Here is a 15,152-nt window from a genome sequence, read left to right as displayed (position 1 = left end):
CATGCATTGGAGCTTGAATCCCAGAAACGTTTTCATAAATTACATTGATGCCTCGATACGTTCGTGGTAACATTCCCTCATGTTTTACTCGCATAATATAAACCTAACGCCTACCCATTCAATGCAACGAGGTATCCTTTGTTGGGAATTCTTACGGCTCTCAAATGAAGTGAGGAGAAGGTGCAGTAGCAAGGGGCTAGTTTCCAGTAAGATAAACTTCGCGTCTCTTACTCCCGGAGAGAGAATTTTTATTCCTTTCCGAGTTCCCATCGATTACGTAGGCTCACTTCTCTCTCCACCTTTTCATAATACTTGATAGGCTGGACGCTGTGGACCTTCGGACCGGCTGTTGGAACTTAGGTTCTGAGTCTCTACTTGTTTCTGCGACGTCTTCCTGCTCAGCTACAGATGCCGTCGTCGTCGTTGGCGGCGCGGGTTGATTTTCATGGATCGTGTTGAGGTTCGGCGCCTGGCCGCCATCTCTGTTCCTAGCCTCAGCAGCTGCCAGGTCTTTGGCGCGCTTGCGGAATGTATGCGCCAGATCTCTGATCTCCTCCAATTGTTTCTATCAGTTTAGTAAGCTTAGCAAGATCATATTTAATCGGCAAACATACCGGGCTAAGTCCTTCCTTTGTCGTGATGATGTATTGGTCGAACTTGTTCTATGGAACGTGAGATGAGCCACGATCGTTCCCACGAGCAAATCAGGTCTACCTACATCAACTGTAAATTTGCCTGGCCCCAATTCCTCGTTGAGATACTTCATCAGTCTCCTCGGGTTGATATATCTCATCAAAATCACCTGCTGCTCGCAAGATCCTTCCATCCTCAAAATGCGTGGCGATGCGGGTTTGAGTTGGGGTTCGGAAGCTTTGGCGAATAAAGGGTGTCTGAAATTGGTTGCTCTAAGGTGAAACGGGTGGTAAATCCTCTGACTGAAGTGAGTGCGGCGACACCAGGTAAACTTTGACGTTGGGGTTTGCCACAGGAATAGGAATCGCCGTTTAAAAGCAAAGGCATCAGAGGGCCGCCTCAGGCGATTTTATCTATGCGTGACGTGGTTATCCTCAGCACACGTGATTTCGGGCTGCGCTGTTTTAACACAGCCTCCATGGGTAGGAGTCATAGGTGATGTTGGCTGAGACCCGAATGTTAGTGATCAGGCCCCTGTCACCACCGCCTGATCATTGGCTTGGCTACTCTATCCCGTGACCAATCGAGGTTATCGTGCGGCACCCATTCGTCGTTGCTTTTCAGCTCTTGAAGACCCCTGCTTCCCGCCCTCCTAATGGAGACACTTCCAGCGGGCTACGTCCGGTTTCTGTACGGTTCGGCACGGAGGGCGTCCTTACCTGAGCGGCCGGCGTCGTTTGGCGAAATGATGAAAGCCTGGCCTTGCTGCACTTCAGCGCCCCTCCAACCCTTTCGACTGAAGACAACGTTACAAAAGGGGCCGACCCCCAGAACCCGCTAAGCTTGGGTTTTCTCCGGACGTACTTCGTACGGCTGAAATGCCGTGGACCCTGCCTCATCAGAATGGATTGGGTACCCAATTCCGACCTCTTCGTAGCCCCTAATCGCATTGATGAATTTGATTGCGAGTTGGATGTTAAAAATGCAGGACAGTGTTGCAAGGTCGTTCAGAGCTACAGCGTGGTGAACGCTGTAAGATTGAGTCTCGCCATGGTTGCCAAGTCTAAATGCTTACGAAACTATAGGCCGGCCAAGGCACGATTGTTAATAACGAGATCATGCTTTTGGATGTACAGGATTGGAACGATTGGTTCACGGTAGGTCCTCCACTGCTCCTTTTTAAATGCTTCCGTCATGCAATCGTTGCTTCACATACGTTATGGTCTAAGCATCGTCATGTACTAGTCTCAGGTATTCGTCCCAGACGACGCGACATTAACATTAGCAAGTATTCCACAAAATGGATTTTGTATCCTGTAAGCCTCCTTCCTAGATCCTTTAAACTTTGCCGGCGTTGTATATTTACGCAAAATTCTTGCTGTAGTTTCATCCCAAGAGCTGCGGACGCGGAACTCACCGAGTCTACGATAGCATCTGGATTCACAGATCTTCCTATGAGTAAGGACCACTGGGAGAAGGTCGCAAACGCATTTCACTTACCCGGACACTTTACAAAGGTCGCCACAAGACGGTTGACATCCATAATCACGATATATCGCACCTGCGAGTTCTCACAAGTTAGGGAGAAGCTCTGGATGCACACGTTCACGATCAATCCGAAGAGCCATCAGGCATTCGCTGTGGCTGCCACACACTTCGAGTCATGCCAGTTTACTTTTTCGATCATGGTTGGTTGCACTGACGACCAGATTAACAACGTCAAACGGCTGGTTGCAGGTTGGCAAGACGCGAGCGGACATCCGCTCCTGATGCTAGGGATATGCGCCGAGCTCGAACTTAACCGCCTGGAAAATCTAATAGGCAAGCAAAGGCGCGCCTACGAGAATTTGATTTGAAAAGATCGAAGATGACGCAGTCAGTATTGGTCACGATCGATTTAGTTGGGAGCTCATAAAAGAAGTTCGGTCGATTCGAGATGAGAGCAAGACAGTCGAAGAAGAAACCGAAACGACGAAACTTCAGCTGTCCAAAGCTATTTTGCCGGGAATTGCGACACTTTTGGCCCAATATACCAATGATGGTACCTCGAGAGGAGGTGAGAATCTTGATGCTAGACCTCCTGCTGCCGCTACGCCTGCTGCCACCACACCTGCTGCTACTACCGCTACTCCAACTCCTATTGCCATTAGACAAAATCGCGAAACATTTGTTGAAATTACAAATCTTTTCTCGGAACGATTTAATGATATCTTGTCCAGATTTGACGGTCTGAGCGCAAAATGCAGGATATATGTAGAGGGAATATCATTTACTACAGATATAGTAAGTTTTACCTCATGGAATATAGCTTGAACCACAGCTAGTCGATTGGAAAGATTGTTGATAATGCTTCAGATCAGAAGCGAACTAGCGAGACAAGAAGCCAATATAAGCACGCAAAACACAAAATTTGGGGCTGCAATCTCCTTTGTAGCTTTGGTTTTTCTCCCCGCGACGGCCATTGCTGTAAGACTTTTCTTTTACGAGTCTCCTCAGAAGGACGGCTGCTGACAAGCAACACTAGACCATATTTGCTATGCCTATATTTGGATGGACTAACGACTGGATTGATCTGTCCTTCCATCCCATCAAACAGGATAATACTTCGTCCTCTAATTCAGGTTCCAACAATGCCCCCAAGCTGCCCGTGGTTTCTGGATACTTATGGGTCTATCTCATCATAGCAGTCGTTATCACTTTGGTCACCTTGGGGATTTTTCTTTGCTGCATTCGTGACATAATATGGCCTAAAAGCCCGGGCGGCGGAACTCGAAATGCTGGCAAAGCTCCGGCAGCAAACCCACTAACACCTATAACCACGACCACGATCACGCAACCAATCCAAACGCTGGTTTCCTCTACAACTATTCGATCACAAGCTAGCTCGACCGCTACAAGGAGCACCGGTGGTGGTGGTCATACAGGACATCAGACAGCAGTCCGACGGCGCATTATCCCGCCTGGACTTTCGGCTTCCACTTCCAACCTCGCAAACCCCCGCCAAGTTGTTGACGCGATGCCAGCCCGTGCTTCAACATTTGGAGTATCTAGCACTGTGCGACCTGCAGACGGTATGAGCGAATTCCGGAGAGAAAATGCAGCTCACGCCGAGGATTCTCTTCCATCTGGCATTGTCTAGTTTTATTTATTACAATACCGGCTGTGGTCAGGGCCGAACCCAGTTTTTGGGCTATTCTCTCGGTATCAGGTGATACTTTTTAATAACCTCTCAAAAGGTCTGTTTAGGAGATCGGTACCTACTCCTCGGGAGAACATCCGCCAGGGCTTTTATTAGAGGAGTTTATCGGCCTTATATCAAATTAGACATGACTTAAATCTTCTGTATTAACTCTTGATTCAATAAGTGTTTTTCAGGTATTAAAATTCCATTATCTTTCTTGAATCTCTTGATCTACTAAGTTGCCTCAAGAATTTATTTGCTTGGAATATTTCAATTAGATTACACTGCCCGTAATCTATATGGTTTCTGTGGCACACACCAAGAGCTGCCCATCGCCATTATCCTCATTAGAGTCTATGTTACTGCACCAAATAAGGACTAGCCTTTGCAGCTTAGTTAAGTTTCAAATATTTGCCATTTAAATCGCGTCCAAGAAATACCCACTTCCCCTGTCATCCATCGAGGTAGGACGGACAAGCCCCATCTTTCCCAAGCTGCACGACACCAGCAAAGGTCACGGACTGAGTGCCGTGGCCAATGTAATGGCGGTGATTTAGATCGCGCAGTCAGAAGCAACTGCGTCGAAGGGTTATTACGAGGCTTTTCCACATTCTAGGGATGAAATAAACCGACTTCATAATTCCTGTTCGAAGTATATAAACTTTAATATTTTGTATTTATAAGTATTAGTAATTATAACCCCTAATATAAGCTAGTACTTAGAAATAATTTTATATATACTAATTAGAATTAGTTATATAATATTAGACTTAATAGCTTTAATAAAAAGTAATATAATAATTAATATTTAATATTTCTAATAATAATAAAAACGAAATATATATATAAGAAAATAAAAATACTTATGTATTATTAAAATAACTAGCTTTTTTAAAGCTCTTATTACTAGAATTTAACTCGCTAATTCTTAATACTTTTTTATTAAAAATAAAGTAATAATTTATTTAAATATAAATTAAAAAATATTATTATATAATAAAATATAAAGTTTAATTAAAGATTATAATATATATCTAAATAATATTAATATAAATATATATCTCGTTTTCAAATAATAATAGCTTATTATATTTATAATATTTATAATATAATTACTTCGAAATTAAAAAGTTATAATATTATAAATAAGCTTTTCTTATAAATAATAAAATATATTAATAAATAAGGTTTTAACTTTCAAATTAAAATAAAATCATATTTAAAACTTAAAACTTATTTATTATTTAAGTATAAATTTAAAAAATATATAATTATTATTAGAATATATATAAATTATAATATATATATAATTTAAAGGCATATAATAAATCTCGGATATTACGGGTATTAATTAAGGAAATTAATAGCCCTTTAATATTATAATTATATATTATATTATAGATAGTGTATTAAATGATTTAGCTTGATTTAATTATTGCCTCTGAATCAAATCAAATCAAGTCAAAATCTACTTAATCAAATCATAATTAACTATAGTTAATTATAGTTGATTATTTAGTCACGTGACCGTGCACGTACGCTCGGAGATTAGAAAAGCGAAATAAGGCTAAAATAAGGCTTAGGCTAGCCTGTATCCGGTATTGCTTAAGGTGCTCCTTACTAAATCGGGTATCGTGCCGCTTGGCAAGCGAAGCGGTACTAGCCGAAAGCGCTAAAACCTCCTCGATTTTCTCGTAATTTCTCGCTACTTTATAAATCTTATTATTATAAATAAAATAGTTAAAAATAGGCCCTTCTATAAATGGGCGCTTTAATATTAGGGGGTTATATCTAATTAGACGCTTATTAAAGAATCTTCTAGATTCTAGAGGTTTTATATATAAATAAGTGATTTTCCTCAAGTTATTTCCTTTCTTCTTATTTTATATATAAATATCTCAATAACTATAGCTCCAATTAAGAAGCTTTTGACTATAAACTTACTTATTTTTACTCGATATATTCGAAAATGTCTCAATAATCTTTAATTAATCTTAATATCCCTCAAAGTAGGGAGGAATAAAAAAAGCAGAAAATAAGAATAAAAAAGATAAAGAAGAGGTTTCTAAGGAGGATAACTAGTTTTTTATACCAGATTTAGACTAGCTTTATACTCTTATATATATATTATAAGCTTTGTTTATATCTTATTAATATAGCTGTTAGTTATTTAATAATTATTTAAGTTACTTGAGAAATTCAAGTTTTCTTAGTATTACGTAATAATTATAGTTAATTATAATTAATTATAATTATAATTAAATCAAATCAAGTCAAAATCTATTAAATCAAATTATAATTAACTAGCCTTGATTTTTTTTAATATACTAATTATAGATAATAAATAATAAAGGTTATATTAGTATAATATAACATAAGTAATATCTTAGAAGTAGTACTTTCCTTATATAGTAATTAATTATTTTTTATACTTTACTTAATTCATTCCTCTTATATAATAAGTAGTAGTAATTATCGGATTCGTATATATTACGATATAACCTGGGAACCTCTTTATTTTAGTAGTGTTTCCGCCTATAATCCAATAACCCTAAAAAGTACGAGCCGTATTTAATAACGAGTTCGACCTTCCTATAGGACTTTATTAACCTCGCTTATTAATTTAATTAGTTTCGAGTAACCGGCTATTAATTTATAGAGAGAATACAAACTATTAATAATATTATTAATTGCCTGGTTCTATAATATCTTGCTATAGTCCCGAATATAATATAAAATAGTTACTATAACTAGTTAGCCTTAATTAATGAACTCGTAACTATATAATAACTTTCTTACCTAGCCCCACTGAGTATATTGGCTATTAATAGATCCGTATTTAATACTGCTATTAAGAAATTCGCTCTCTTTATAGACAAATACTTCCTGCCGCAGAATAAAGATATAGCTAAAACCGGAAGAAGTATTAAAAATAATAATTACTATACCGAAACTAGTACAGAGCCTTAATTAAGCCGCTAATCTTTGGAACCGAATAGTAATAGGACTAAAGAGATTCCTAGAATAAATAATAATGGCAGTAATACGGCTAGTATAGCCCTAGTATAAGAGTACCTTCTTTCCCCAGAAATGGCTACTAAAATAGCCGTATTTATTATATAAGTACTAGATAAACGTAATAGATACTAGAGATGCCAGTCACTTGGCAGTAATAGAGCTAGAGCGAATAATAGAAATAATAGAGAAAATAATAATTTTAATAATAGGAACCAGAGCTTTGGTAATAAATATAATATAATTAATATAAGCGGGATTTCCTTGAGATAGAATTCAGAAGATATTAGTTTTTTTAAACCTAATAATTCCGTAAATATAGAAGATTATAAATATTAAGAAAAGGCTATTATCTAAAGAAATATATATCTTTTTATTAATATCTTTTAATTTAATATATAAAAAGAATATAACAGTATTATATATATAAACTTATATACTTACCTATATAGAATAGCTTAGAGATAATATATAGAGAAAATTAAAGAAATAATAAAACTTGCCTTTTAATTTATACTAGAAAAAGTTATATTATAGGCAAAGCATTTAGTAAACCGCTTTAAAGACTTTATACCTAAAGTAATAAAAAAGCTCTAAGACGAAAAATATACTATAGAAGATATAAAGAAAGATTATAATATTTGCAGATATATAATAATAATTATAAGATATATAAAAGCTATAGAAATAGATAAGCTATATTAATAGCTCTCTTATATATATAATAATCTTGACCCGGAGCTATAACTATATATCTCTGCCCTAGATAAGAAAATACTAGTATTAGAATAGCTTAAGAACTTGGCTAATAAGTAGGAAGTATAATAAGATATAATTATAATAAGATATTCTTATAATATCTTAACTTAATTAGTCTTATATTTTAATACTAGAGATATAAATCCCAGATATCCGTAAAATAGTAACTATTAGAGTATTACTTCCGGATTTCGCCCTTACTAATCCCGGCTATAATAATAGCCATACCAGTTTTAATAAAGAAATAGTACTAATTATAAGTAGAATATAAGATTTCTCTTATTACTAAAACCCAGATATCTCCTTACTATAATATATAAAAAAGATAAAAAGAATAAGACTTGCTTTAATAAAGGATATTCTAAGTAAGAATATAATAGGTAATAGTTTTATTAATATTACTAAAATAAGAAAGCTAATCTAGTATCTAATTATATTAATATACGAGAAGATTATAAAAATAAGTATAAAAAGAAATTAGAAAATAATAAATATATTACTATAGAAAAGTTTATTTTCTCAGACTTCCCGGTAAATAATATATAATTTCTATAAGACAAATTTTACTTAGCTATCTCTAATAATATTAAGTCTTATATTTATAGAAAATATAATAATATTTTCTTATTCTATTCTTAAATATTTAAATATATTTATACTAATACTTATAATAAAATAGAAGCCGGAACTATAATAACTTCTAAAGCTATAGAGCCTATTATAATAAAGGTTATTAAAGTAATCTCTTATAAAGTCAGATATAAAATAGATAAGATTTCTTATATATATATAAAAATATATATATAATTTGGACTAGGGAAGCCTATAAAATTAATTTATATTAATACGGGATATATATGCCCCGTTATAAGCCGGAAATAACTAGAAGGCTATAAAAAAGTTTTATATAATATTTCCTAATTTATATTCTTTAAAGAAATCCTAAATAAAGTTATATTTATAAAGCAAGTAATCTTTCTTATATATATATTCGGTATAGTAAGTAGCTAGAGATATTTAGGCAAGATTTTTATTATAATATAGGTTATAGACTAACTAGAACCGGGCCTATTTCTCGGTAATAAATTTCTTTAATAGATATCCTTAATTATTAATTACTAGAACTCTATAATTATAGTAAATATATATAATAACCTTATTATAAATATTATAGTTCTTTATTATATTCCCAAAATAATATATTATATTCTTATAGCTAGAAAAATTATTATTTCCCTGAAATTAAGAGTAATAATTCTAGTCTAGTATATACTAGTTCCCGAAAACGGAATATATTTCTTCTAAAGAAGCTATATAAATATAAAAGATATAATTCTGAATTATACTAACTTTATTAGTATAATTAATAATATAGATATTATAATAATAATCTTAGTAAATATAAATCTGGGCTAATTAATAAATATTAAGAACTAAGCCTTTTTTAGAGCCCTGAGTAATTAAGAAGAAACAGAGCTAATAATTCTATAAGAAACTAACCCGAACTTAGAAGAGCCTTAGTAAAATAAGTAATACAAGTTTAGTATTAATAAGCTATAAGATATATTAGAGATTATATATAAGAATAGTATATATATTTATAATAGAAATATATAGATAATATATATTTTATATAATATTATTACTAAATTCCGGGAATATTAGACTAATAGAGGCCTAATTAATATATTAGAGAAGAACTATATAAGGATTTCCCTTATTAAAGGCTAGTAAAATAAGAAAATTATATTAAAAAAGTTTTTCTTAAGTTATAAATATAAGAAAATTATTAATAATGTTTTTAACAAATTATACTAATAAGATTAAATAAAATGGGTTTATAGACTAATTTTCTTTACTTTACTAATATTTATTATTATAAAGAAATATTCTATTATTAACTTCCGTATTATAAATAAATTAGCTATCCCGAATATATACTTATTATTATTATAATTAGATTTAATTAAAGTATTATAAGAAAAGAGGGTAATTTCTATTATTAATAACTCCTAATTCTTTTACTAATTTCTTATTATAAGAAAGTATTAAGATTATTTTATAATTATTAGCTATTATGGCTTGAAATACTTAAAAGTTATATTTATAGGTTTCTAAAACTTTATCTAATATATTTAATAATTTATAGATAAGTAGCTATATAACTATACTAGCTTTACTAAAAACTTTATTAATAATATTATTATTTTTTTAGATATAATAAAATAGTACCTCTAATATCTTTATATTATTCTCGAGCTATTTACTAAATTATAATTATTCCTATTAGTAAAAAAGTTCTTTATAAGATACCTGTCTGTGAAATTATTAGGCTATTTAGTAAATATATTTGAAATAGTAATAATATAGAAGCGAGTTTTAGTATTTAAGGAACTTACTTTTCCTATTATATTACAAGCCCTGAAATAGTATATTGGAATAACCGGATAGTTATAAGTATATTTTCTAAGCTATACTTATATAATTAAACTAATATAAAAGCAAAAAACTTAATTACTAGAAGCTAGACGGAAAATCGGTACTATAGGAAAAAAGCAAAAAGGCTATTATATTAGAATGAAATATAAGCTCATAATCCAGGAACTTATAGTATTCGAAAAGCTATAAAATATATTTATAGTTCCTAGATTTCTAGTTTATTTCTTACCTAATAAAATCCTTTTATTTAATTTAGATATATTATAGAAATAAGGGTTTTCTATTATGGCTTTTTATTTAATACCCGGATTAGTACTAGTAGATATTATTAAGAAGCTATTAGTATTATATATTTAGCTAATTTTTTTAATAAATGAGGTATTAAGTATAATAGAGAAATAATATTATATAACGGAATTAGAAATTATATATCTAGTATAAACTTATTATAAGCTCCGATTTATAATCTAATCTAGTACGAACCTAGTAATTATTCTTACTAATTATAGGACTATAAGAGAAATTTATAATTAAATAAGCTTAAATATTTCTAATATAATAAAAGCTAATATAAGATTAGTTTATATTTCGGTATATTTTAGTTAGTTTAACTTAAATATCCGTTATTATTCGGGATACTTAAATATTATACCAGATATACTATTATATCTTAATATTACTAAGAAGGCTAATATCTCAAATAATAATAAGCTTAAATATATTATATTTACTACCGAAATAGTAATTAACCCGGAATTTAAATAAAAGCTTATTACTAGCCTCTGGGAGAATTCGAAATTCGCAAGAGCCTTAGAGATACTAGATATAAAAAAGAATAATATATTAGAAAAACTATTAAAAGTTAATATTTTTTTCTAAATAAAAGAAGGCTTTCTTTATTATATTATTAGTAACTAATTCCGACTTTATATACCTAAAGAAATAGTAAAAGATATCTTATATCTAGCCTATAATAAGTTCTATTTCGGTATGAAATAAACCTTATATAAGCTAGACAAGTTCTGTATTCTATAATTAATAAAATACCTTAAAGATTATATTATATATTATCTAGCTTGTTTTCTTAATAGAATATTAAGATAATGTCCCTATAGAGAACTATAGCTAATTCGGATACTCCTGATTCCGTACTATATTATAATAATAAACTTTATCCTAGTACTTCCCGTTATCCTAGTTATTAGTTTTTAGAAAATTAATGGTTTTAATATCTTTAATTATATAATAATATAATTATATAAAGCTAGTAAGAAAACGTTATTAATACTAGGGAATAATAAGTACGGAATAGAGAAATAGGCTACTATCTTTATAATAATATAATTACTTTATAACTAGGGAATTCCTAAGGGCTTAATATTAGACTATAATAGGAAATTTATCTCTAATTTCTAGAAACATACTTTTATAATACTAGATATAAAACTACTTATATTAATTACTTAATATCCCTAGATAGATAGGATTTCGGAATAAAAGAATTAAACTATTAAGATTAGCTTTTAATATTAGATTATAATATATCCGTTCCTAGAATAGTTAAGTTTTATAATCCTGTTCTAAGCCGGATTAAATAATATATATATAGTAGCTATTTAGATATCTTTAAATAAGTTCGTTAGGGGCTTTAAACTAGTAATAAATCTAATATTACTTATGGCCGAGACCTAATAGGAACTACCCGAGATTATTTGCAAGCTATATTAACGGGATACTAAAATTACTATTAACTTCGCAAATAATATAACTAGGAAGTACTATAATACGAAATATAAGCTAATTATAATAGATATTAGTAACTAGGTATTCTTAAGACTTTATTAAGGATACTATCTTTCTAGTAACCCGAATAGGAAACTATTAGAATAAAGAATAGGACCGTTTTATATCCTCTATTAAGTAGGAAAGCTTATATATGAATTGGAATTACTAATTAGCTAGAAAATTTATCCCGTTATCTCGGTAGTATACTTATAACTAGTACTAAAGGGCCCTAACCTATTTAGTAGAGAACCCGTTAAGGGTATATAACCTATAAAAAGCATTAAAAGAGATAATGAAGACTGGAAAAGCTAGGAGCTAAAACATATAGTTAATAAGAGATATACTTATTATAGTAGCAAGGAGAATCTGGAATATCTCGTTAAGTACCTGGGTTAGGGTAATGAACATAACTAGTAGTTTCCCGTCGAGCTATTAGGAAACGCGAAAGAACTAGTCCAGGAGTACGAGACTAGACTAGTAATAAAGCCAGTCCCTCGTTATTATGGTTATACCAGAAAATAATAATAATAGTAAGATATATATTATTATTAAATATTCTTTTCCTTGCAAATACTATATAATATTACTATTCTTATTACGAGATAACTAGGCCCAATTCGGTAATCTGTTATAACCCCTTGCGAAAACAAGGCCATTTATATGAGTAATTTTTACTATTTACTAACTTACCTTATATATTGCAACTCACGAGCATATCCTAATACTCTTTCCTTCTATTATTAAACTAGAACCCTATATAATTCCGAATAATAATATAATTATACCCTAACCGCAAATATAAATAGTAGCCTAGCTATTATATAAAACTCGCTAATCCCGGCCAAGCTCTTATTATTAGTACTATACTATTATATTAATAATAAATTAAAGTCCGGTCTTATACCCAAGTCGGCGGATATTAAAGAGTACTTTAGCCTTTATAGTAACCCCATTAAGTACATTTCCCTCGGCAAGTATTATAAGCTAAACGCTAATATAAAGGCCCAACTTGACTGAATCCGCGAATACTTATACGCTTCTACTATAATAAACGCTCCCGCTATAATAAACACTCCCGCTATAATAAATGCTCTCACCGTAATGAATCCGGTACCGGCACCCACATATAATACCCCGGTAACGAGATTAAACAAATGTAAGGAGAGCGGTCACGTTAACATTAAGTAACTGAACCCCAAGAAGCGGGGACCAGGCCGACCCCTAAAGGCTAGGACCAAGGTTAATAACGAACTACTTTAAAAGACAAAGCAAATGGCTTAATAAATCCTTAATATAAATATGCAACTCGCCACTTATATAAAAGAGGTATTTCGGGTTAGCCAGAATATACTATCTATCTATAATATACTAGCTAATAATATGAATAATCTTATTAGTATAGTAGAGAATAGAGAATATAATAATAATATTAAGGAGCTTATCTGCAAAATCCGAAAGACTTGTTATAATACTACTATTAATAGTATTATATTTCTTTTTATAAAGAGAGACGGACTTCTTTCTCTATATAAACCCTTATTTATTTAGCTTAGTATTAATAATAAGACTGCTATTAAGATATGCGATTAGACTTTATATAAACTTATACTTAAGCAGGATAATAAGGTTTTAGTAAAGTAGCGAGATATAATTACGGAAAATTAATAGGTTATACTATATTATTAAAACATAATTAAAGTTATATTATATTATTTCCTATTAACCCCTAATAAGCCATACTATTCCCCTTTAATCCCTAAAGAAAGTAATAATAATAACTATAATAATAATAAGAATATCCTAGCTAAGAAGCGATTGTCTAGTTAATGAGCCCGATATAGTACCGCTATTAAGGATATAGAGTAAAAGGCTATTAAAGATATAGAGCAAGAAACTATTAAGATAGTTAAGGATATAAAAGTCATTGTCCTAAAGCATAAACGTTTTAAAGTACTATCAGGATATATTAAGATAGTAAAGGGCAAGTTTAAGAATGAAATCATAAAGAAAGTATATGATATTTCCCCGGGCTTTATATTAATATAAGAAGGCTTATTTATAGAGAATTCGGGAGAGGAGAAATAAGTATATATATACCTTATTAAGTTATCCCAAACCTCTTTTTAGGAAATTACTATAATACCTTTATATTTATAATTTGCATATATACTATATAAAACTTCCTCTAGTCTTTGGTAATTAGAGTATACTAGTAACTTATAACCTTATATCCCTAGTCTTTAGTAATTAGACGAATATATTTATAATACCTGGTTATGTCTCTAGTCTTTAGTAATCTTAGGGGCGTAATTATATAATACCCGTAATAGCTAGGCTCTAGTCTTGAGTAATCGGGAGAATAGCGGAACTTATTATAGTAATTCTTTTTATTTAATTAGCTACTTTTTCTTAGTATTTGTTTTGTTTTTTTAATTATAACGAGGATATTACTAGTATCTTCAGTGGCGGTAATTATTATATCGTGGATAATAAATAATAAAGGTTATGTTAGTATAATATGATATAAGCAATATCTTAGAAATAGCGCTTCCCTTATATAGTAATTAATTATCTTTTATACTTTACTTAATTTACTTCTCTTATATAATATTATATTACTATTTATATTATAGGCTTTGGATTTATAAATTACTAAATATATATATATATATATATTATAAAGAGTTCTTATTTAGAAGAGGTTTTTCTAAACCTTATAAAAGAAATAGAAATTAGTTTTATTATTTATTAATAAATACCTCATATAAATTAATTAAAATTCTATATAAGGTTTTTTTTTAAATAATATTTATATAAGCTTATTTAATAATAGCTTTATAATATAATAATAAATTTTCAAAAAGTTATATTATTATTTTAATAAAGATTAATAATATTATTAAATTTAGAATATACTTTATTATTATAATATACTTTTAATAATATTAGTAATAAATTATTCGAGTAATAATATAATATATCTTAAAATAAAAGATATTAAAAAGTATTAAAATTTAATTAATTTAAAAAATATTAATAATTAATTTTCTTTTATAAAAGCCTATATTTAATTAATAATTAAAATAAAGTTTATTACTAATTTATATTTATATTATAAATATTAAATTATTTTATTTTACCTCTTATATAATTTTATTAATTATAAAAAAAAGTAAATAGCTAGCTTTTTAATTTTTTAAGTAATTATTTTTCTTATTTCTTAATTTCGGAAATATAAAAGAAAAGTTATTAGATCTTATTAATTTAGTTATTTTAAAAGAGCTATAACTTATAATTATATAACTATAATAATTTATAATAAATGCCTAATTCTATATTA

At 30.2% G+C, this 15,152-nt stretch overlaps 1 protein-coding gene across 1 annotated transcript; it reads left to right on the top strand.

The window, feature by feature from the left end:
* Positions 1-1,406: 1,406 nt before the first annotated feature.
* K444DRAFT_669330 (uncharacterized protein) lies at positions 1,407-3,957 on the top strand. The gene is made up of 7 exons (XM_024887515.1): positions 1,407-1,665; positions 1,719-1,790; positions 1,879-1,949; positions 2,018-2,370; positions 2,501-2,916; positions 2,989-3,099; positions 3,158-3,957. Exons 1-7 carry the CDS (start codon positions 1,537-1,539, stop codon positions 3,770-3,772), a joined length of 1,767 nt encoding a protein of 588 aa, XP_024728472.1. The 5' UTR covers positions 1,407-1,536; the 3' UTR covers positions 3,773-3,957.
* Positions 3,958-15,152: the final 11,195 nt, after the last annotated feature.

Source organism: Hyaloscypha bicolor (assembly GCF_002865645.1).
Source record: "Hyaloscypha bicolor E unplaced genomic scaffold K444scaffold_182, whole genome shotgun sequence".
Classification (NCBI taxonomy): Eukaryota; Fungi; Ascomycota; class Leotiomycetes; order Helotiales; family Hyaloscyphaceae; genus Hyaloscypha; species Hyaloscypha bicolor.
This window is presented reverse-complemented; position numbering and strand designations above follow the sequence as displayed.